Raw genomic sequence first — 23,723 nt, forward strand, 5'->3', positions numbered from 1 at the left:
AATAATATTTTATTAATAATACATTTCCCACTTTTTCGTTGATGTCGGCTGTAAACAAGTCTCATTTACGGCTGATGTGCCTAACATTTGTAATTGTTGTAATCGTAGAAGAAAATCTAACGTTCATAAAAATAAGTTCATTTGAGTGTTATTACAATTTCGGTGCTTTCCTACTAACTGCTTTAGTTTTTTTCTGCTAACTTTATTTGCTTTATAAAAAATGACTATAGAATACATACATATGTGTACATACCTTAAATAAATAAATGAAGAATAATACTTTTTTAACGGCTACATACATACATACATACTGTTGCCTTAATATATATTTATGTATGTATGCAGGTGCCAAATATTGCTTAAAAATATGGGAGCAAATATTTTTTCAAAATATATATCTTGTGTGTTTGTGTGTGTGTAGGTATGCTTAACAGTCTAAAGAAAACATTAGATGAAAGCCTGCATTCACAAATGCCAAAAGTATACATATTCTAATTAGTATAACCCAACATAGGTATTGCTAATGTAGTTATAGTAGCTACGTTATAAATATATAATAAGTATGTATGTAAGTAAGTGGAAGAGTTTTAGTAAATAAGTACATTAAACTACAAACTAAAAAATGTAATAATTTATTTGTTGACTAGGCGCCCCTGCCTCTTTCGGTTTTTGTGGCGTTTTCTCTTTATTGTTTTACTAAAGTTTAATTAGTTACAGTCAATTTATACATACACAAGTAAGTCTCGAAATTTTCGCCGTAAGTTCTACGACATAGTTGTTGGTACCAAAGTTGTTTGACGAAATTTTTTTAATTTTATTTTTAGCTCTTAGATGCGTGCAAGTCTGAACATTTTTATTATTATTATTTTTTCCTTCGAAAACGTTAAAAAATTGCAAGTAATTGTTGTTTTTATTTTATTTTTTATTCGTTTTTTAGTTTTCTGTTTTTAGTTATGTGAAGCTGAACTGAGTTACGTCTTATATTTGCATTATTTGCATAATCAATATTTAATTTTTTGTTCCTTTTTTAAATTCAGTCTTTAGTTTTGCGGCTTTGTGCATTTCTATACTCTGTGTATCGTATTTTTCAATTACTAATTTTTAATTGATTTTATTTATTCAATAATTTTTTTTTTTTTTTTGTTTTGGTTTTCAATGAAATTTACGCGTAATTTTGTGTATTGATGCTTGTCGGTAATAATACTTTTTTATGTATATTTTATGTAAAAATTTGTCTGGCATAGCATAACTTATGCTTCATTCACGCTGCTGTGTTCAATATGTACGTATGTATGTATGTACCTATGTATATTATGTTTTAGCATCATATCAACGGCCTATAACTTACGCTTACTGTGAGTATATAACGATAATAAATAGTTGTTAATCGCTGGTGCAACACGGTTAGTTATGTTTGTTTGTAGGTGTGTGTATATGTGTGGGTTTGTGGTTTGCTAAGTTTTCTTATGTGGTTTTATGGTTCTTCTGGATGGATGGGTAAGGTTTTGTGTGCTAATTGTGTAAATATTTCGTATATTTATTTAATTGCATATTTGTTATTGTTGTTTTACTTATTGATCTAATGAAAAGTGTTTTGTTTTTTTCCATAAGCTTTTGAAAAGGCCTTTTTTCTTCTGAGGCTTCTGTGACGTATTGTTAAAATTGCGCGCCTGTTCCTTTGGCGTGGGTGGGAGTGCTAAATATGAAAAAAAAAATTATTTGCATTATACGAAAATATGAACTGATCAAATTTGACTCGGTTTTGAACGATTTAAGCGAAACTTAAAAAAAAAATTTTTTTCTAGATTGGTGCAATTTACTTATGTTTTTTTGAAGTTCGATCTCTATTAGTCAAACAGTGTGTTTGTTTGTTGTAGCGGCAAAAAACATTCCTGCAGTAATTTCGAGGCATGGTGCCGAGTTGACAATCCTTGGCCCGTTCCGGTTACTTAGATCCGGACTGTCGTGGGAATGGGCCAATTAGTATGTGATTGGTAGCTGTTTGTTAAGACGCAAACAGTTTGTCCGGCGATTTTAAGTTGGAAAAAAATTTAACAAGTTTGCTTGAAATTTGGTGTTTGCAATAGAATCACAGTTACAGAATCGCTGAAAATATTGCAGAAGTGTGTTGAGGCAGTCTACTTTAGCACAAATACAAATATTTGAGTGTCACAAAGCATGGAGTGAAGTTCGTGCATCATCGAAAACACGCCTCATACAAGTCGTCCATCTGTTAATGATGATAACATCGAAATAATGCTTGAAAATCTCCCTGCTGGAGCAGAGGATATCAAAATTTCTTATTGGCCGACTCAATATATTTTGATTAAGGTTATGAAGCGTGCCAAAGCTAGACTCGTAACAATAGACCTGAATCTTTTTCAAAAAGAACCACGAGTATAGGCCATAAAAAATATGCTTGACAACGTAACTGATGACCGTACATTCATTAAACGCCTCATTACGTCCAACAATCTGGCAAATGGTGCTCCAAGAATGAATCGAAATCAAAAAACTGACAAAGTCAGTCTGAAATAAAGGTGATGCTCGTCCCCTTCTGTGATTGCCGATCAAACACGATATGAGAGTCATCGTTGAGCCACCATATTCGCTATATTTGGTTGCTTGTGTTTATTCTGTTTTCGGAACTAAAAAATCGGCTTCGGAGAACGGATCTTAAGTCCATTGAAGCCATTAAATGTCATTCGTTGAAGGCACTGAAGCCCATCCCAGCCGATGCTTACAAACAAAAGTAAGGAAAAATTGGAGCTTATTTTGATAATAAATATTTGTAATTAAATGAGTAAAAATAAGTTTATTTGCCAGTCCGAGTCAAATTTGATCAGACGGTATTGTTCATTACTTCGAAAACGCTGCTCACCAGTTTCTTGTTCGAATGGTAGATTTCCATCCAAAGTGGTATCTGAATATGGCTTGCCCTTGCGCTCTTTAGTGTTCTCTGTGAAATAATTATTGTTATTATAATTAATCGATTTACATATTTTGCTTATTATGATAGTAAGAAGAAAAAAATGTGTTGTCTAGTTCTAGTTTTAAACGTTTTTATATTATCTATAAGTTAGATACAGACTATATTATCTATATCAAGCACTTTGAAGTACTTGCTCTTCTCTCTATCATATGATTGTATGGAGGAAGGTGAGATAGAAAGATCCAAGCATTTTTTCCTTCATTATCCAAACTTTAAATACTGAAGTTGAAACATCATGGCAGTGAGATTTCTATTTGAGATTATAATTGGATCGGATTTAACCTAGCCTAATATAATCCCTTTCTTTATTTAATCTTTATCCAATCTGTATTCAAAAAGGAAAGCTGGGAGGTTTGGACCGAATAGAAAATTGAAAAAAAAAAAACACGTACCCTACGAACTTTATCAAGACAGAGTTAGAATGTGAATTTCAAGATCCTATGTAAAGTTCTGGTTAGTGGGATAGGGAAAGAGAGTGACTTGTCTACCATGTTAAGAATTATGGTCAAATGAGAGATAATAACTAGGAAGGGTACGAAAACTGTTTTGTGGGGTCAAGAAGCCTTGTATTTTTTTAGAAAATTCGCGATGCCTTTCAAGATATAATTCTATATAATAATAAAATAAATTTTCTTCTTTTTCGAGAGAAAAGTTCTGCGGAAGATTTATGGTCATTTACGCATTGGCAACGGGAAATACCGCAGTCGATGAAAACAGACGAAGAGGAAGACCTCACTCCGTTGGAAACACCAGGTGGAGATGTATCTGGCTACGCTTGGAATCTACAATTGGCGCCAAACCGCTTAAGCTATGTCTATGCCAATAAAGAAGAAAAAGAATACATATTGACGGTATTTTATGATCAAAAGAAATGTAGCAATGTCTCAACTATTTACCAAACTTAATATTTGGAAGAAGGGCTGGACTAACACATACTGTTACTTACTTTTCTTCGCAATCAAAAGACTTGTTACGCGACGCAGAGCTTCTCTTGGTGATTTATTTAAGAATGATGGCGTCAAATTTGGTGGCAATGTCAATGGTTTCCTTGACTGACCAGTCCCAGACATGCCAGCTGCACTATCCCAAACGCGCGACGAACTGAGACGATCAATATTCTCGGTAGATGCTGGACGCATGGAACGTTGTTTGGGATACCAGCCGCGCGCCGGTGCGCCAGCCATGCGCAACATCTCGTTCGATGCAAGCGCATGATTCATGGAACGTTGACGGCACATGCCAGCACCGAAGGTGTTGCCACCTGTGAGAATAAAAACGGTATATAACTGTTATTTTTAATAACTAACTATGTCTACATACCACCCGGAATTCCGCCCATGGTGTTACCCATATTAATACTGTGTGAGGTGCTGGAACGAGGCGCTGTACGCGAACCACTTATGGCACTTTCTGGTTGACGTCTGAACGGTGTACGCGGTATGTCACAGCTTCTGTAAAACGAACGAGAATGAGCATGAGCAGCGTCTATTAGTTAAATGCATTGTACTCTACTTACCCTCTTGCAAAAATTGGTGTCTCTGGCAGACTGCACGAAGTTTGCAAACGCAATTCTTCGCGTGGTGACTGTTTCAGACTACGTTTGGTGCCATAGTTAACGTAACGCTTCGTTGAATACGAACCATCATATTGTGATCCCGTTGGCGTAGTAATACCACTACCGTAACCCAACATTTTCGGTGATCGCTTCTTATAATGTGAATCAATGGACCAAGATTTCATCGTATTCGCCGAGTGGCCACGATGTGGGGGCACAACCGGTGGCATATTTTCAAAAGCAGGCGGTGGTAATGGTGGCAATTCGTTGCTGAAATAACGCAAAGCGCTCATATTGTCACGATTTCGTCGTTCCTCGCCGCCCAACGAGGACGGCGTATGTATTTCGGCAGTTGTCGTTTTCTTAAAGCCTTTGCCAAGGCTACGGTTGCTCTCGTTCACTAGTATAGGATCTTTCGGAGATGGCGGCAGTGGCAGAGCATCATAGTCCTAAAAAATAGTTATATGGTTTAACATATTCTGGCATGTCTTGAAGAGCTAAGTTATACTTACGAATAGATCGGGATTTGATGACGGTGGCGAAGGCGGCAATGGCCCAAACGCGCTTTGAGACAATAACATCTCTTTGGCACTCTCAGACTTATGTACACCGGGACGAAATTCGAGTGGACGTTTATGATGTGCACCACCTTCAACGATGCGTACGGCGGCAATATCTCCATGTAGCAGTACATTAATATTGCCATCGACCTTGTCTGTATCTTGACTTGGCGCTCCACTATAGCTAAAGTCACTGTATTGTTCCTCTTCCTCTTCAAGTGTTGGTGCCAGATCGGTGCGTGGGGTCGTTGTTGTTGAGGAGCGAAGATCTGCAAGAAAGTTTAGTAGAGTATTTTATATTTTTGGGAAATCGATAGAAATATAAGTGACTAATCCTAGCTAGAAACTATTTTAAGCAAACCGTGAAAAAAATTACATAAAGACCACATGGGGTATCAGTGATTTCTTTAATTCTTTCTCTTTGTGAATTAATTTGTCTTCGGAACTGTGGTCAGAGATCTATTAGACGGTACTAAAGAAGAAGCAAAGAGCCTATTCGAAACTTTAAAGAGTCAATTTTAAGATCCTAACTCTTTTCTCTATGGCATAAATCATAAAGAGTTGCCTTTATGTCGCTATGTCTGAATTTGGTATCCTCGCAATACTAATAAGACTGTGTAAACTAACGTTGAGCAATACCAAAAGCTCCGAATCGACAATGATACCAAACGATGTTTCAGAAAAAAAACGACTTCCTATCGTGCAACTTCTTCAAGAGAAAATAATTCGAGCTATTGACAGTCATAACTACGAAGTCGAATTTATTTCGTCTATCTTGGAATTAGTACTAACACCAAAGACAATGGTCTTCCCCCGGCAGGGGAAGCAGAGGAAGAGGAAGAACTTCACTCCTTTGGAAAGATCAGGTTTCGAAAGATCTGACTATACTCTAAATAGAGAAAAGGAAGAACGACTGGTGCGCTGTTGTGAACTCGGCTATAACCTCATAAGAAGTATCTATGCCAATAAAAAAGAAGAAGATAAATCATTTCAAGAAAACATATTCCATACTCCATACAGTCATCGTACTCTTGCCTAAAATTTGTTTGTTCTCACCCGAAAATTCTTGTCCTTTTAAACAGCCTCCTGCATCATTCTTGTAGCCATACATATTGCACGCATCGAAACTATTTTTAACCGAAAATAAGTTAGCAACTTCGTTAGGATCATTTTCTTCAGTTTCTTCATAGCTCGAAGACTTTGTGTTGATCGAGTCGGTGCTACGTCTCTTGGGCTCTCTATTAAGTGATGTCTTCTTAACGGGAGCAAGAAGTTCTTGAAAAAAGTAGCAGATTAAGTAAAAGTTAATTGTAATGCAGGGAACACACTAACCTTCAGACGACGAGCGGTCGCCTTTATGCACAGCCAGCATTTCTTTGGTAAAAATATTTGGTAATTGTGGCTCGAGATTTAAAGAAAGACGATCACTATAAAAATATATAAAATCCAATTATTTTTGTTAAAATTTCGTTTCAAATACAATTTACCGCGGTGATGGCAAGGTTGGTCCTTGAGGCGCTACTAATTCTCCGCTATGCCTAACGTTCGCGCCTAATGTCTCACTCGGCCTACAGTTTTCGTGACCCTCCATTGAAGAGAACTCTTCATAGTCGCTTTGGTCACATGTATCTAAGCGTTCGAGCGCTTCAGCATCCTTTTGAAATATATCCATTGCTGTTGGTGGTTTATTTGTGGGCCGTCGTATGATAAAAGTACCTTTACCCAACATACTCGTATTCGCGTGTCGATACATGCAGTGATTTAAAATATCCCCGGAGGATGTTGTGTATTGATCGGACCCATCCAAGGCGTCTATAACAATCGGTTCGCGACGATAAGCGCGTTCTTTTTCTTTGGTGTAAAAGACGTCACTAGCCACAATGGGTAAGGTATAAACACCATTCTCCGCTGTAGCAACACAATCGGCAGTCTGAAAGGGTTACAGCATATTGTGTATAAGAAACTAATTATTTGTGAGCGCGTTTGCATAGAAGCTTACATGTTTTCGTGTCGATTTCTTTTTCGCTGAGCTTTTCGACTTCTTTTTGTTACTCTTAAAATGTATTTCCCACGCAATACCGGTTTGTTTGTGTGGTGAGGAGTGCGATGTAATTGGCGATAATGATTGCTCTTCAATTGAATCGTCCGAGAAATCATCTTCGCTTACTAACCTAAATTCATTTGCAATGTTATCCTTACGTATATATGGCTTTTTCAAAATATTATTTGGTATATCCAAGGCTTTGTTATCCATTAGACCAATACAATTCGAACTTGACGACGACGATGAAGAGGAGATCGAAGACAAAGGATTAAGTATATGGCAAACTTCTTTGTGTTTCTCAACGGAGGATAATATACGTTGTGGACGATTGGCTACGCGCTTATTCTCGGAAGGTGGTGAATACCGACCAGGGTATATAGTAACCGGATGTTCATTTAGAATTGGCTCTATAATAGTTATAAGTAGACAAGAAAAAGGTTGAGGTATACTAAAGCTAACGCAAATCCCAATTATTACCTGGCAGTTTCGCCAATCCACCACGTAATACCGCATTATGTACCGCGCTTATATCAATACCCAGCTTATTTCGTTCACCATTACAGCTAACGCCACGCGTAGTTTTACCATCCAATGATGTGGAGCGCGCACCGCAACATGGCAGACTGGAGTAGTTGTTGCTCGTCAGTGCCGAAGGTGGACGCGCTTTTGGCTGTAATTAAAATGTATATATTTACTTCCTGCCCTGTGAAACCATGTCGTACATAGGCAACCATATAAAAGTACATATAAGCAGACTTACCAATGTGGATTGTATAATACTCTGTTCGGCAGGTGTTTCCAGACTTGGGCAGGTAACATCTGTAGTGTTATTAAATTCGTGAAACTCTTTAGTTGGTGTGGTAATGGGTGGCACATTACTGCCTATACTGCTCTGAGAGATGTTCTCGAAATCTTGCTTATGCATGCTGAAAGTTGGAATAATAAATATTTTGAAGAAAGTTTTAGTAGAACAGGAAAACTAGATATTTCTACAAAGCTTAGATGGAAACTGGTCAAATATCAAATTTGGACATAACGTTTTAATATGAATATAATATTTTTATTTGAAAGATTATTCCATCCAGAGGCTAAGCATACTAAAGATCGCTCCTAATATGTGTTCTAGACGGAAGCCTCGACTTTCGGAAGAGTTAACCGAAGAAAACTAAATAATACCCACTAGAGATTTTTTTTACTTCTTCCGAAAGTCGAGGCTTCCCTAGGTAGAGTGGTGGTTCAATGAAATATTTATGCGCACAAAAAAACCTTACTGTTAAACTGGAGAAGTTAGATTCTGAAGCTTTGACAAGATAGTACTACAGTTCTGCTAACATTTAGTCGTTTATTAAGCACTAAAACTCTATTCTCGAACCCAGTCTCTGTTTCCAGCTCGCAATAAACGAGAAAAAGTACATATTATAAAATATCTTTCATATAATCATGTCTCAATCAGATCAGGGACTGCTGGTTTTTCTGAAAGGTTTGTTTCAAAAAAGAAAGCTACGGTTCTATGTTTATAAGAAAAGAAAGAATAAATTTCTAGTCTAACTATTTTAACGAAAATATTACTAGATCTTATAACAGGGGATTCCAGGAATGGCTAAGATTCTATATTTATACCATAAGAAAGACCATTACGTCAGGAATAGTTGTGCTTTCTGAAACGTCTGTTTCAAAATCTCAGTCATTTAACGAACGGAATAGAATGATATTCAAAACTGATTTTGACGGCACGAAAGGAGCTGCCTTTATGTCGTAATGTCTGAATTTAGTACCCTCGCAAAATTAATAGGATAAATAGGATCGGGAAGGATCTCTTCGAGCGGTTCGATACCAAACAAGGTTTCAGACGAGGCGACTCCTTATCTTGCGACTTCTTCATTCTACTGCTGGAGAAAATTATTCGAGCTGCAGCGCTGAATCGAGAAGGCACAATCTTTTATAAGAGTGTATAGGTGCTGGCGTACGTGGATATCATTGATAACATTGGCCTCACGTCATTACTTCTGTTTTCCTCCGACTAGTAAGGAAGCGAAGCAAATGGGTTGGTAGTGAACGAGAGCAAGACACCGTCTATATGGTGTAGAGGGATGGACGATGACAATATCTGATAAGTCGACGTTACAAATTTTCGTGAGAAAGGTTCTGCAGAAGATTTATAGCTCTTTGCGCATAGGCCACGGCGAATACCGTATTTGATGGAACTTTGAGCTGTCGAGATAAACGACGACATTGAGATAGTTCAGCGAATTTAAAAACAGCTACACTGGCTAGGTCATGGATGAAAAAACTCCAGTTCTGAGAGTATTCGACGCAGTACCCGCCGGGAGAAGCAGAGGAAGAGGAAGACCTCCAATCCGTTGGAAAGACCAGGTGTGAGCGGTGTTTACTGCAGTAAAGAAGAAGAAACAGATGGTTGGCTGAGCTTCCTCGCTTAAAATATCCGGTCTGCTGATATAGTTTGGGAAAAAGAGTTTATAAGATCCAGTCGAGTAATGCTAAATTATTTGTTTAATAATTCCTTCAAGCGGAAACTTTACAAGCGTGACTCAAAAGAGCTCTATTCAATTGTGGGTGTTCAATGAAGCTTAGCTCTAATGAAGAAAAATAATCTGGCCTTGTTCGTTGACTACCGATGAAGACCACCAACAGACAAATGGATAGCATAATCTTTCAAAACCTGTAATATATATATTCTCTCTATTCTATTAAGAAATAAACTCCATTTCCCGGCCCATAGTATTGACTCGATCTTCTGGTTACTAATTTCTTTAAGCGAAAACTCCACAAATGTGACGGAAGAGAGCTCCATTCATCCTACAAATAAAATGCTATTAACTTTAACGGAATCACCGTATATCCCTACACCGGAAGTAGGTTATCCATTAAGATGACACAAACCATTGTGTGTGCCAGTTAGAAAGCGAAACACATCACACCTTTTTATAGGAAGCAAGAAAGCACTACACTTTAGATAACCGTCTACACAAATTAATCACCATTCCACCGCGCACACATTCCTTTTCAATGTGCTACTCACTTCTTGCGACTAAGGCTCATGTAGCCATCGTCCTCTGATTGATTTTCACCATTACCACCTGCGTTCGCTGGCTTTGATGTATCTTCGAATTCAGAGATTATATCATCTAGCACCTTAATAGGTTCGGGTATTTCGTCTGGTGAAAAATTGCTATGCGCCTCTGGTCGCTGTGTTTCTGTGTCGGAGGATGAAACAAGTGTTGTTGTTTGCTCCACTGGCTTGAGCTGCTGCTGTTGCTGCGCTTGCTGCTCCGGCTGTTCGTCCACCACGACCTCTGCCTCTGCCTGCTGTGTCTTTTCGTGACTGTTGATTAATTAAATCAGAAAGAAATTCAATTAGTTTGCGTTACGAAGATGACGACGATGATGATGAGCAGCGACACTACATAAAACTAAACGCTATGGAAAAATATGAGAGAGGGAATCAAAATGAGAGCGTATACATGAAGCGGCGGGTGGAAAATGAATTGCTGTGGGTGATAAATGGCTTGTGCAACAAAGTATATGCATGTGAAAATATTTGGTTTTACTCTGTATAGGTAATGTGGGTGTGTTTGTCATACCACGGTGTTGTACCAAAATCCGCTTTGGAGTCAACGTCTTCGTTTTCGTGGACACCAGGTGACGTTGCCGCTTCGGAATCTGCATTATTTGTTTGTATTGATTCTTCATCGGCTTGCGACTCCGCTAGATTGCTGGAATTTGCACAATTGCTAATCGACTCATCGGAACCGTTATTCGATTCATTTGTATGCAATAAATCCGAGGAAGTGGCCATTATTGCGTATTTATTTGTTATTATTATTAATTTAAGTTATTTTTTATTTTATTTTATGTTAAGCATAGGTTAATAATTTATAAAAATCTGCATTCGAAGAGCGTGAAAGAGAGCGTGAGAGCGAAAGAGCAGTTGGAAAAATTAATTTAACTGTATTTTTGGTTTTATTTTTAGTATTATTTTTGTAATTATTTTTTAACTACACTCTTTTTTATGCACTTTACATGTGTATATGCATGTATATGCACTGCTTGCTTGCATATGCATTTCTTTTTTAATTGATAGCACTTTTCGGTGTCACTTGTTTAACTATTTGCAATTAGCTTGCGCAATGTTTGCAAAAAAATATTGTTATTGTTTTTTTTTTAATGCGCTAAACAGGGTTTATTAAGTTTGTAACATGCAGAAGGAAAACTTATAAGGAATATATGTATGTATATAAGTATATACCCGAACTAGTCCCTCAGTTTTTGAGACATCGATCTGAAATTTCACACACGTCCTTTTTCTTCTAAGCAACTGTTTATTTGTCGTGATCGCTGTTATTGGAGCACTATGGCGTGTTGCTGTCATACAAACTGACTGATCAAAATCAATTTTTTGTATGGAAAACTTTTTTATTTGCAAAGATATCTTCCCGAACTTTGGCAAAAATTTTTATCGAAGGCAACGCTACATTCTGCAAACAAATTGTTCAGATCGGATCACTATCGGATATATGTAGCTGTTGTACAAACTGGCTGAACAAAACCAATTTCTTATATGAAAAACTTGTTTATTTGATGAGATACTATAGATACACGAAACGCGGCATAAATTATTTTCCAAAACAGTGCTTCAATATTTGAATAAATTGTTCAGATTGGAATACTATAACATATATCTGCCATATTAACGGACCGATCCAAAGTAGGTTTTTATATGGAAAACTTTTTTATTCGACAAGATATCTTCACGAAGCTTGGCATACATTTTTATTCAAGACAACGCTATAATCTCCGAACAAATTATTCAAATCAGGTGATTATAAGATAGAGCTGTTATACAAACTTATCCATCAAAAACAAGTCCTTATATAGAAGACTTGTTTATTTGACGAGATATCTTCGCGAAACTCGGCGTAGATTATTTCCCACAACAGCGTTATAATCTCTGAATAAATTGTTCAGATCGAATCACTATAGCATATATCTGCCATATGAACGGACCGATCCAAATATGTCTTCACGAATTTCGGCACATATTATTATCCAAGACAAGGTTACAAGCTCCGAACAAATTGATTAGATCGGACCACTATAGCGTATATTGTCAAAATGAACAATCAAAATCAAGTGCTTGTATGGAAAACGTATTTATTTGACGAGATATCTACACGAAATTTAGCATACATATATTTTTACGGAAAGCAAAGTTACAATCGAATATATTGTTCACATCGGATCACTGTAGCATATAGCTGTCATACAAACTGATGGAACAAAATCAAGTTAAAGATCTTTTTATACCCGTTTGTGCTATAAAAAATGCATTATGTTATAACTTTTATGTATTATAACTTCGTTTCTAAAGTTGCAAAAAAATTTAATTTTTTTTATTTAAATTTATATTTTTTTTTCACAGCTACGCAATTATATATTCAAATGAATATTTTCACACTTTTTTATACATATACACTTACAATTAGCATTTTTATACACACATATGTATGTAAGCATATAATTAGTTAGTTGCACCGGCAATAGCTGCTAATCGTTACATTAGCCGTGCTTCATAAACACTCAAACGCGCACTTTGCTTGGAGCAGCGGTAATTAATACTCTGAGTAGGCACATAATTGTCTATATGTAGCTAGAATATGCACAAACATGCTTATAAATGCCTTTAAAGTTATGTATGTGTATAAAAATAAGCATATACATACATACACACGCCTGTTTTACAACGGGGTACATAATTTTCACAAAACCTTGCTGTCTATTTGGAGTTTGCTTTTTACACTCACTTATTTACTTATTTTTTTCATACATATGCAAGCATTTAAGCTCATTTCAGTTAATCAATGCATTTGCGAAACACTTTTTTGCTTGCTGCACGTATAGCACATACACACAGCAACACTTACACATGCATACACATGTAAATGTATCAAAAAAAATTTTGATTTTTTCACTTTGCATAGAAGTAATATTTACCCGGAAAATCAACAACTACATTTGTATGTATGTATGTATGTATGTAACAACAATTTCTGGCTTTTCCTTTTATGCCCAGCGAAACAGAAATTTTTCCGCAGCACCACCATCAAATAAAATCAGGGAAAATATATCAAAGTGCTGCGATGAATGAATTCAATTCTGCAATGCAACCGGACAGTGTGCTGTTATTATTCCTGTTGTTGTCGTTGTTGTCGTGTAGCTTTTACTGCCGCTGCTGATACTGCTATTAACACTGCCGCTACTGCGGCTGCTGCTGCTATTTTGGCTGTGGATATGACTGTGGCTATGGCTGTGACTGTGACTGCTGAAGTATCGGAGTCTGGCATCGATTTTTTCATATTTTTGTGAGCAGTGCCTTTACAGGATACTAAACTCGACGCCGTCGCTTCTCGTGTTATTGTTGTTGTACTACTTAATGTTGTTGTATTACTTAATGCTGTTGTTTTGTGTTATACTTGTTGTTGTTGTTGTTGTTGTTGTTGTTATTTTTGTTACCGTTGTTGTTGCTGCTTTTCTTGGCTATGCCGCTGCCACCACTGCCGCTGTTGCTGCTGCTGCTCATGTAAAATTGCTGCTTCGTTTTGGGGGAGTTTGAACGCACGGCGCTGATTTCGTTTCGTATCCAACTGTGAAAGGTCACTTTAGTGCAAATACAATACATCTGAACGCTCGCAAATAACATACGAAAATGTTTTTTTCCCGTTATCACTCACACATATTTTGTGTTAGTAGCAACAGACTTTCCGCTTAGACATAAAGATTTTCGACTTTACCGACTTTTATGAGCGCACACACAAAGCAGTCCACAAAACTGCAGCATAAATTCTTACGTCGTACACATATACACATACACGCCTACATATAGCACATATATGTTTGCTTGCGTGTGCATAAACAATTTTCAGGGGAAACGACGAGCACTTTTCCTTTCCTTTTGAACGGTCCGCGCCTGCATTAATCGCTTTGTGAGCGTGTGTTGTTGTGCGCGTATGTGTGATGTGTTTGTTGTTGTTGTTGCTTTATGCGTTTCGCCATTTTCCTTTCTTTTTTGTTTAGAGGCTTTTGTTTAGTTCTGGATTTTTATTTTATTTTTTGCATATACATACATATACATATATGTATTTGCATACTGTCCCGTCGCGTATGTCTCTTTATTTAGCGGCTTTCTCACTTATCTGTTTTATCGATTATTTTGACTTTATGCTTGCGCGTTATATTTTGTACGACGCATTCTATGCACTAAATATATTGCTACTTTTGTTCATTTCCGTATTCCCCCGAAAAAAGCAAAATTTTCTGCTTCTTTATTTTTGCTGTTGTTGTTGTTGTGGTTTGTATTCCCAACTTTGCAAATTTCGCAAGCACAGCTCGAACGCGTACACAGCAAGTTTGAGTTACATTATTAGACTGAGTACGGTATATGGTTGGCGCTGCCGTCGAGGCTGTCACCAGAATTGTTCATTGTTGGTTGAGTCAAATTAGGGAAAAAAGTATCTAACAGCAATCTGTGCACAGCGACATGTGTTTGTGTGTGTGTGTGTATTGGGTCGTCTCACTATAGGGAGCATGTGAGCGCGCATACTGTTAGATACTCGTACTAATAAAGCAAATCACTTAACGCTCTAAAGTCGCGCACAGTCTGTCACTTCTGTTTTTCTTTTGCACTTTTCTTGATTTCGGCCTCTTTTCTCGCGTTGCACACACGCATTCGCCTACTTAACATATGGACTTACATACATCTGTTTTCCACCCCAGCATGGCAGACACGCTATTGTCGGTCAATTTTCTACGCACAAAATACCTCCAGCTGTGTTGTGTAGATTTAATTGCCAGTGAATTACATAATAAAAAAAATTTACTGTACTTAAATATGTATTTTTATTTTATTATTTAATTATAGAAATAGGTCTATAATTTCTTAATAAACTTCTCGTCGGCAAAGTCGGAAATAAGTATGCTTTGAAGCCTCTGACCTTCAAAACTTCAAAAATTTTAGGCATCGTATTGTTCAACTAGCCTTTCCTGTTTTCCTATTTCATCTTCACCAAACCTGATCTTAGTTGAAATCAACTCCATTGGAATTCGGCCTAACGTAATAATGCCTTCCAATCGCGCCTTCTGCACCAAATTTCGTCACTGTTCCTTCTACTTGATTATTCCACCGGGGACACGGTCTATTACCATCGATTCTCGCATCGGAAACTTTTTTGCTGGAGAGTCATTACTCATACTCATTTATTTATTTAGGGAGAATGAACAAGGTTGTTGTTGTTGTAGCGGTAGAATTCTGCCGAGTACACAGTCCTTGACGGCATAAAAAATACGGGACCGTTCCGGTTGCGTAGACCCGACTGTCGTTGGAACGGAGAATCAACATTATCTTCCCGCCTGCTTGATCCAAGTTGTCACATCGCTTTTCCCTTGGTGCAATTCAATACTTTGAACCTTAATATGGGTTGCGGTATGGCTTGGGAGAAGTCCATGTTAAAAGAAATCCAAATAAAGGATACAAAAACACCCCGAAATGAAACTACACATTGACGATCAACGCAAACTGAGAAAGGAATAGTCGTGGGTACAACGAAATTAAATAAATCCATGTAAAGACTACAAAAACACCCAGAAATGAAACTACATTTTAACAACCAGTGCAAGCTTTGATCATGGTTCAAATAGTCCAACGGAATGTGATAAACAAATTTGTATATTTTGACCAAGAAATTTCTACGCGAGTTCTACACTTTAGGCAGACCTATGAAAGAAGTATTTCGAAGTGTAACTGAGGATCTTTCTAGGCGATGCATCATTGTGTCCGGGAATTTGTGCTATAGACTACATTATTTTCTTTATAACAGACTTTGAAAGACCCCATAATGAATGAATGAACTAAAGAATTATTTTTTAATATAAACTGAAACCATTCCTTCGTTTCGATTTTTTAAAGAAAGATTCCGTAGAGAAAGGCGATATTCTCCTTAAAGATTGTGAATGTAGAGCATCTATCAACTTTTATATAAAGTACTTAAAGAAATTATTAGATATCAAAGCTCGTAACCTCTGCTATAACTTTAAAGTTTCTAAGACAACATCTTACACTCTAACAAGGCCATCAACCAGTTGGGCAATGGCACCTTCCCCATTAAGGAACCGGACATTCTAGGTACATGCCTCAAATCGTAATCTTTATTTCGTTTGCCATGGTCATTATCAAAAGGGGGAAAATTTTTGATGTCTTGCTCCAAGGCAGGCCAAACCCAGCGCACAACCATGGGGAAGGGATGTATCGCCATCAAACGGATGTGCTTTGGCTACCCAGAGGATACTTGGTCAAAAACCGGAAGTCGTGTTCCCCATGTTGAACCATATGTAAAAGAATCGTTTCTGGCCACTCCCAAGTGAATGGCGATCAGAGAACTTCCCTCACGTGCGCGAACTTCTACACATGACACCAACCAACATTTGCAAAAAATACTTCCCAAAGAATTATAATCAGCTATTGAAAATTTTGTAAATCGTCATTGGGTTTTTACTTAAACTGTTCATTCTCGCAGATGGCTATTGAAGAAATTTCAACCGAATCGTTTTTATTTTCGACACAACTGCTTGTAGTATGAATATGCCTTTATTAGCCTTTGTCGATTGCATCTTCGATTGTTGTGAAGACGGTTCATCTTCGCTAAAGAAAACTTGAGAAGCGCTATTAGCCCCACAGGCTTTCGAAAATTTGACTCCTTCGGTTTATCTCTTTAAAGCTGATGAATAGTGAGTGTTTTCTATGAACACTATGAACTTTAGTTATAACTCTAGTTTCGATTAGGATAATCTACGAACGTTTTATAGATTTAAAATGCAAGTTCATAAGGCAACTGTAATGGTAAAAAACAAATCAAGTTTGTCGCACTTTACCCATTTCTTCGAAATGTCAGATGAATTAACCAAATGTACTGAAAGACGAACCAAACGAATTCAAAATTTCGATTATTGGTGCTATTAATTTTATATTTTAATAATAAAGAAGACGAGGTCTTTGCAAAATACCATGCAAAATAAGAAAAGACTTTTGGTAATTCGAACTAGTCATGCCAAAACTGCTCTAAGGTACCGCTCATGTAGTTCGTTCATACCAGTTAGAGAAGCACAAAATGCATGCGAGAGTTTTGCAAATAAAGTTTTTGTGACTTTTGAGTACACATTTGCTATTTTTACTGTCGCACTCAGGGCTCGCCAAAATCGTCCAGAGTACGCGTGCGCAGTAATTAGCTCCAGTTGAATTTGATTGAATTGTAGACATATGACAAACACTTGAGCGCTGGAGCAGGAATTGCTACAATGAGTATAACAGAGTGCGAGTAGATTTGGAAAATTACAATGACTGTGAAAAGTATGTGTACAAATGAGCAATTTACATGTAAATGTTTATTATTCGTAATTTCGCAAAAGCAAAAATACAATAAAAAACTAAACTACGTAGGCACTCACAATTAATGAATTCTAATTACATTAAAGATGTTAATTTATTTCTGTACTGCTATTTTTGTAAGATATTTTCGTTAGCGGCAATTGATTTAAATATTCATAGAGATGATTATTTACAAGGAAGTTATTGGATGTAGGCGATTAACGGTAGTGATTCAGGACGGATAAAAGTTGTAGTTTAATTATTTTAAATTCGTATTTTGTGTTCTAGAAAATTTAAAATGATTGTTCATTTTAAGAGGGGAAATCTCTCTTAAATGTGAAAATTCAAACCGTGAGTAAATTAATGGCATAAGCCATATTTTTTATTTTGTAATAAAAGGCAAATTGTTATATTAGTTAGTTCCTCATACTGTGATTATGTAATTCTGGGAACAAAACTCGTTTAGCCGAAAATCTGAAAAGCTTCATTTTAAAAATTATAAAAAAAAAAAACAAGAAAAAGAAACAGAAAACCGTTAAAAAAAACTTTCCTTTAAAAAATGTGATTTTGTATGGTAGCTAACGTGTGATCCAAGTAGGGGCACTTTTTTCAATAGGGTTTTTTTTTTTGACAGATCTGGCGGGAGTCGTGTCAAGCTGTCATGTTATTTTTGTTTAGTATTGTTTGGCATTTCATCATTCAAAGACTGATGTTTGAATAACGTTTACAAATCGTTGTACTTTATTACGAAAATTCACGTTATGTAAAGAGTGTGTTTCGCGCGGTTCACTCAACTTACGGTTAGCGTAATCGGCCTACTGAGCACACTATTGAGACTCAGTACTCATTATCTGATAATATTCGACTTAATAGACCCCATCCAGCAGGCAGTGACGAAAATATAGCAGCCGTAGCTGAGAGTGTACACGAAGACCGTAGAGAGTTGATTCGGCCCGTCTCGGACTGACATACGGAACGACTTGGTGCATTTTACGTCGAGAACTTAAGCTGAAAGCATACAAAATACAGCTTGTGCAAGAACTGAAGCCGATCGACTTTTCCAAGCAACATCGCTTCTGTAATTTCGTACAGGAAAACCAAACACTTAGTGTGTTTTGTGGGCTGGTTCAATCATCGTTCCATATTTCTTCAAAAATGGTGACCGTTACCGCGCAATGATAACCGGTTTGGGCCGGTCGATTGGCCACCAAGATCGTGTGATATTACACCGTTAAACTTTTTCCTGTGGGAATATGTAAAATCTAAAGTCTATGCCTTGGAGCAAGACATCACGCTTGCCATTCGCCAGCTACCAGTCGAAATGCTTTCAGATCGTCTCTGATGTTTCCCTCTGTCTGTCACTTTACGGCAAAGTTAATACACCTTGCACGGGGCGCCATCCAAAGGTGTCCTAAAATCTGCAGTTGTGAACTGTCGATAAATGTTCTTGAAAAGCTTTGCGGGCTGAATTGAATCGATGATTTATGAGCTTTGCTTAAGAACAAGATCGCTGTGACCATGCAAGGTTCGGCATTTCGTTTGATACTCACGTAAAATTGGGTAAGTTTCAGCTTGCTTGTTCTTGTGAGCAAGCACGGAAATTAAAATTGATCGTGATTGACTTTCCGAACACCAACAAGAGCATTACTTTGTACAAGTTGTCACAGAACTTCCACATTGGGTATGCTGAGTAGCTATTTCGGCATCCGCCGGTTAGCGAGCTAGTCACGTGTACAACACTGAGCAGTCGCCTAGTCCTTAAATTTGGGTTATTGCTATCCACCATGTAAAAACCAAATACAACGAAATGCGGAAATTGATATATATGTGAGGCTGGAGAAGGTGCGCGCTTAGCTGAGACGCCTGAAAGTAATTATTACGTCAGACCGAAACCCAATACGATTGCTAAGGCTAATTAAATAAGAATTACTGTTCATGTTGTAACAGCAGAAAATATTTCTGAAGTAATTTGAGGGAATGATGCCGAATTGAGAGTCATCGGAAATGAGCTTATATATCCACCAACATCTACCTAAAGCGCTTTTTATTGTACTTAAATATGCAGCAATCAAATAACTATTTTTAAAATTATATAAATATTATAAAACTTATGACTTATCTTCTTATATTATATAGTACATATATTTAACTATTCAACTATAATAATTTTTTTTTTACTTTGATTTATTGCATAGAAAGTACATATGTTTATGTAATTACGGCTCTTTCTCTGACATCATTCTCAAACCTCACCTTGAATATGAACAATTATAAAGAACTTTATTTATTTCACATGCTCAAATACACACATCTAAGTTCATGCTATTTAAGAAAAGTTCAATTCGGTATTGATCATGTGTAGTCAATCACGTTTGCAGTGAGTCTTTCGCTGTTAGTCGATTGGATCATGCTGTGCTTACTGTCTATTTTAGATCATGTGATAATGCATATAATAATAGGATTGCGACTAGTTCAACTGCAATAAAATCAGACTGGTTCTAGGAATTTATTTTTAGGGATTTCTTCGAAAGTTTTGAAAGCTGTTAATATCAATGTTCCTATTAAAAAAAGTGTCATAGTGACCATTTACTTACTACAAGGGCGGTGCTAAAATTACTGAGACTCACCAGACTCTTATAGAAGGATCGTGTAGTTCATTGACATCTGGAAAATGCTCTATATGGCTTTGACGCTTAAATTATAATTATTAAATCGGTTTATTAAATTGGTTGAAAAAGTACTACTTGCATTGATCAGAAGAAAATATTTCTAGCATCAGAGTACTTATCAAACCTTTCGTGACCGAAAAATTGTTGGAGCAGACAACCTTTAGGAATAACCAAAATGAAAATTTAAGATTACTTGTCTAAAGGTAAATTATTTATGAAGAATCTTGTAATTGGGTTCAAAACGCGAAGGGAATACAACAGCACTTTAAGGCTTACAGAGAATTTTTCCTACTCCGAACGCCCTCAAGACCTACATATCCTCGGCTTTTTCTTCCGGACCTATGCAAAACAATCAAATCAAATTTAAAAGTATTCATGCTGAAGCTAACTGGACCAAACGTTTCAACAGTATAGCGGAAATTTCTTTTCTTTTTTCACCATCCTTCTTCTTCTTCTTTACTGGTGATTATAGCCAAGTTAACAACAGCGCGCCAGTCGTTTCATCTTTTCGCTACACCAATCTTTCGCAGAACCTTTCTCTCTAAAACTCGCAACGTCGACTCATCAGTTGTTGTCATCGTCCAAGCCTTTTCACCATATAGCAGGACGGGAATTATGAGCGAATTATAGAGTTTGGGTTTTGTTCGTCGAGAGAGGACTTTACTTTTCAATTGCCTACTCAGTCCGAAGTAGTACGTGTTGGCAAGAGCTGACAGTGTTGGTGGTGTTTATGCTGATTTTCCCAAATATACGAAACTATCTACAACTTCAAAGTTATGACTGTCAACAGTGACGTCAGAGCCAAGTCGCGAGTTCGACGACTGTTTGTTTGATGACAGGAGATATTTCGTCTTGCTCTCGTTCACTGCCAGACTCATTTGCTTTGCTTCCTTGTCCAGTCTGGAGAAAGCAGAACTAATGGTGCGGGTGTTGAGGCCGATGATATCTCCAGGCATCGATGACTAGATCACCTTTGAGAGTTTTACCAGAGTATGCTCCGGTCTTGAAACCTCCTGTAAGCCGCCACATTTTTTCGTAGAATTTTCGAGCATTACTCTGTCGGCCAGCTTATCAAGCTCTTCATACTCACGCATTTCGGCCTCTTTCTTTTTCTGTCTGCAAATGCGTCTTGCTTCCCTCTTCAACTCTCGATATCCATCCCATCCCGCACGTGGCAGACTGTTTTCTCTCCGCTGCGACACGGCACTCCTCGTCGTACCAGCAGTTCTTTTGCATTTTCCGAAAACCAATAGTTTCGGTAGCAGCTGTACGTAATGAGTTTTCACCATTCTACCGATAAATTAATGTAGTACATACATACGTACTACGACTTGAGGTTACTATACACAACATCATCACCCATCTTGAGACCCAGTGCAAAAAAGCAGTCGTAGCTGAGAGTGTACACGAAGACCAAGGAGAGTTATCGGCATATGGAATTTCGGTAAGTAAGGGGACTGATTTTCTTCCGCCGATTTCGAAGCGTGCGCGCACCGACTGGATTCGGTAGAGGGCGTTCCTTGCTAACAAGCGAGTCAGTTGTCTCCGAGCACCTGGAGAGTTAGGACGTCAGGACGCGACGTGTTTCTGTGAGTAATGCAAGTCAAAAATGCAGCGTTCGTTAAAGCAGAGGTACGCGATTAAATGCTGTGTGAAACTCGTGCGCGATGATGGTCCCAAAAGTACTGACTGACGACCAGAAATTGCGGCGAATGGAAGTGAGCCAAGAAAATTTGAACATGTGTGAAAGTGACCCCCAAATGAACGTAATTACAACGTAATTACAAGTGACGAGTCACGGATCTTTGAGTATGATCCTGAGACAAAGAGGCAATCTTCCGAGCATTTTGAGACGACAGAGGGGATCCAAGCAGCATGCATTTCGGCTCTCAAGGCTATTCTGGAAAATGCTTTCTGTGACGCCTTCAATGCTTGAAAATGGCGCTGGTAGCGCTGCATCGACGCAGAAGAAGCCTATTTTGAAAGTTTTTAAAGAGTTGTAACGATTGGTTAAAAAATTTTTTTTAAATCGACTCAGTCCTATAACTTGCCGGACAAACCTCATATAACTTAAACTACAACAAATAAAAATTCGCATTTATTTTTTTGGTTTATTATTGTTATCATCATTATTATTTTGCATTGTATTTCGAATAGAGTGGCTATTATTACTTAAGAAATGCTCTTAAGTACAAAGGTTAATTAATTTTTTTTATTTTGTTTACAATATATAATATATTTGTATAATCCTAAACTGTTTATATTTATTTTAATTTTATATTTAATATATTTATATATTTATTAGATATTTATATTAATATATACATTATTTTTACTGGTAAATCATTGCTGAATAAATACAACAGAAGCGCACAGTGAAAAATACTATTTCTATGACATCATTTTTATCTGTTAATTATTTTAATGTTATTGTTTGTTGGTTTTGTGTTTTGTATTTTTTTGTTCATTTCGTTTTTTTACTTTGTTGATTCTCTATTGCAAAGTACGCTTTATATGTAATAAATGTTTGTTAAGTTTATTATTGTTGGTTTTGTATTTTTGTTTTTGTTAGAAAACAAAGCTTTCAACATATGCCTTCTTCTGCCTTTGCAACATGCCTTTGCGGCAACTTATTATAAATAAAATATATAATTTGGTGTCACATAATACGAAGTACGTCAATAAGCAAATTCAAAACAAATACAATTCTATGCATAACATTGCCCTTTAGTGGGGAGCGGGGTGTGGATTGGCGTAACTATGCCGCTCGCTATTTACTAACATACATATGCATACCACTTTACGAGTGTGTTGTTGCATTTTTTTTTTGTTTTTATTTTAATTTTTTTCTTTATTTTTCTACACTGTGAATACCCCTGCTGACCTATTATTGTATTTCTTTCAACGAGTTTAGTTAAAGTTACTATACAAAATGTTGTTTGTGTAGTGAAAACTTAACAGCTTTTAAAATATATGTGTATATGTTTGTAATATTGTAGGCAAAAAGTTAGAAAAGAAGGAAGAAATAAACGGCGGCATATTAAAAATACGTATGTGTATGTTCCCACGAATTTTTATAAATATAGTTTGTTATAAACAATAGATATGTGTACGTGTGTGTGAACGTGTATGTATGCGTGATTTATGATTGAATTTTCCGCAAGAGTTGCATTTCGCATCAACAAACGATCGTTTGTTTTCGTAAATTTTAAATCGCAATAAATATATATAATATGTATGTATTTATATTTTATATACTAAATAAACTGACTTTTTATATGAACACCTATGTTAGAACATTTTTGCAAGGCAAAACTGCTGTATACGCTGCTAAACAACTAAGGTTGTACATTGGAATTAATTAAACAACATTATAACTGACTTGAACTGCTATGTATTTACATATGTATGTATGTATCTAGGCAGTTGCGCACTTGTAAATAAAAAAAAATTTTTTTAATTAAAAAT

General features: G+C 36.8%; 1 protein-coding gene across 2 annotated transcripts; it reads right to left on the reverse strand.

The window, feature by feature from the left end:
- Positions 1-872: 872 nt before the first annotated feature.
- On the reverse strand, positions 873-14,580 carry LOC108965676. Of its 2 annotated transcripts, none has more exons than XM_018928238.1 (15): positions 13,164-14,580; positions 10,754-11,055; positions 10,192-10,494; positions 7,912-8,077; positions 7,629-7,821; positions 7,107-7,558; positions 6,595-7,037; positions 6,440-6,534; positions 6,164-6,382; positions 5,060-5,376; positions 4,509-4,996; positions 4,313-4,443; positions 3,939-4,253; positions 2,882-2,959; positions 873-1,696 (listed from the first exon to the last, which is right to left on the reverse strand). In XM_018928238.1, the coding sequence occupies exons 2-15, from the start codon at positions 10,966-10,968 to the stop codon at positions 1,572-1,574; spliced, it is 3,540 nt and encodes a 1,179-aa protein (XP_018783783.1). In that variant the 5' UTR covers positions 10,969-11,055; positions 13,164-14,580; the 3' UTR covers positions 873-1,571. The 2 variants fall into 2 exon arrangements, with proteins under 2 accessions (XP_018783783.1, XP_018783781.1); XM_018928236.1 differs by having other exon boundaries at positions 2,864-2,959.
- Positions 14,581-23,723: the final 9,143 nt, after the last annotated feature.

This window comes from Bactrocera latifrons, unplaced genomic scaffold (genome assembly GCF_001853355.1).
Source record: "Bactrocera latifrons isolate USDA-ARS-PBARC rearing strain unplaced genomic scaffold, ASM185335v1 scaffold_145, whole genome shotgun sequence".
NCBI lineage: Eukaryota > Metazoa > Arthropoda > Insecta > Diptera > Tephritidae > Bactrocera > Bactrocera latifrons.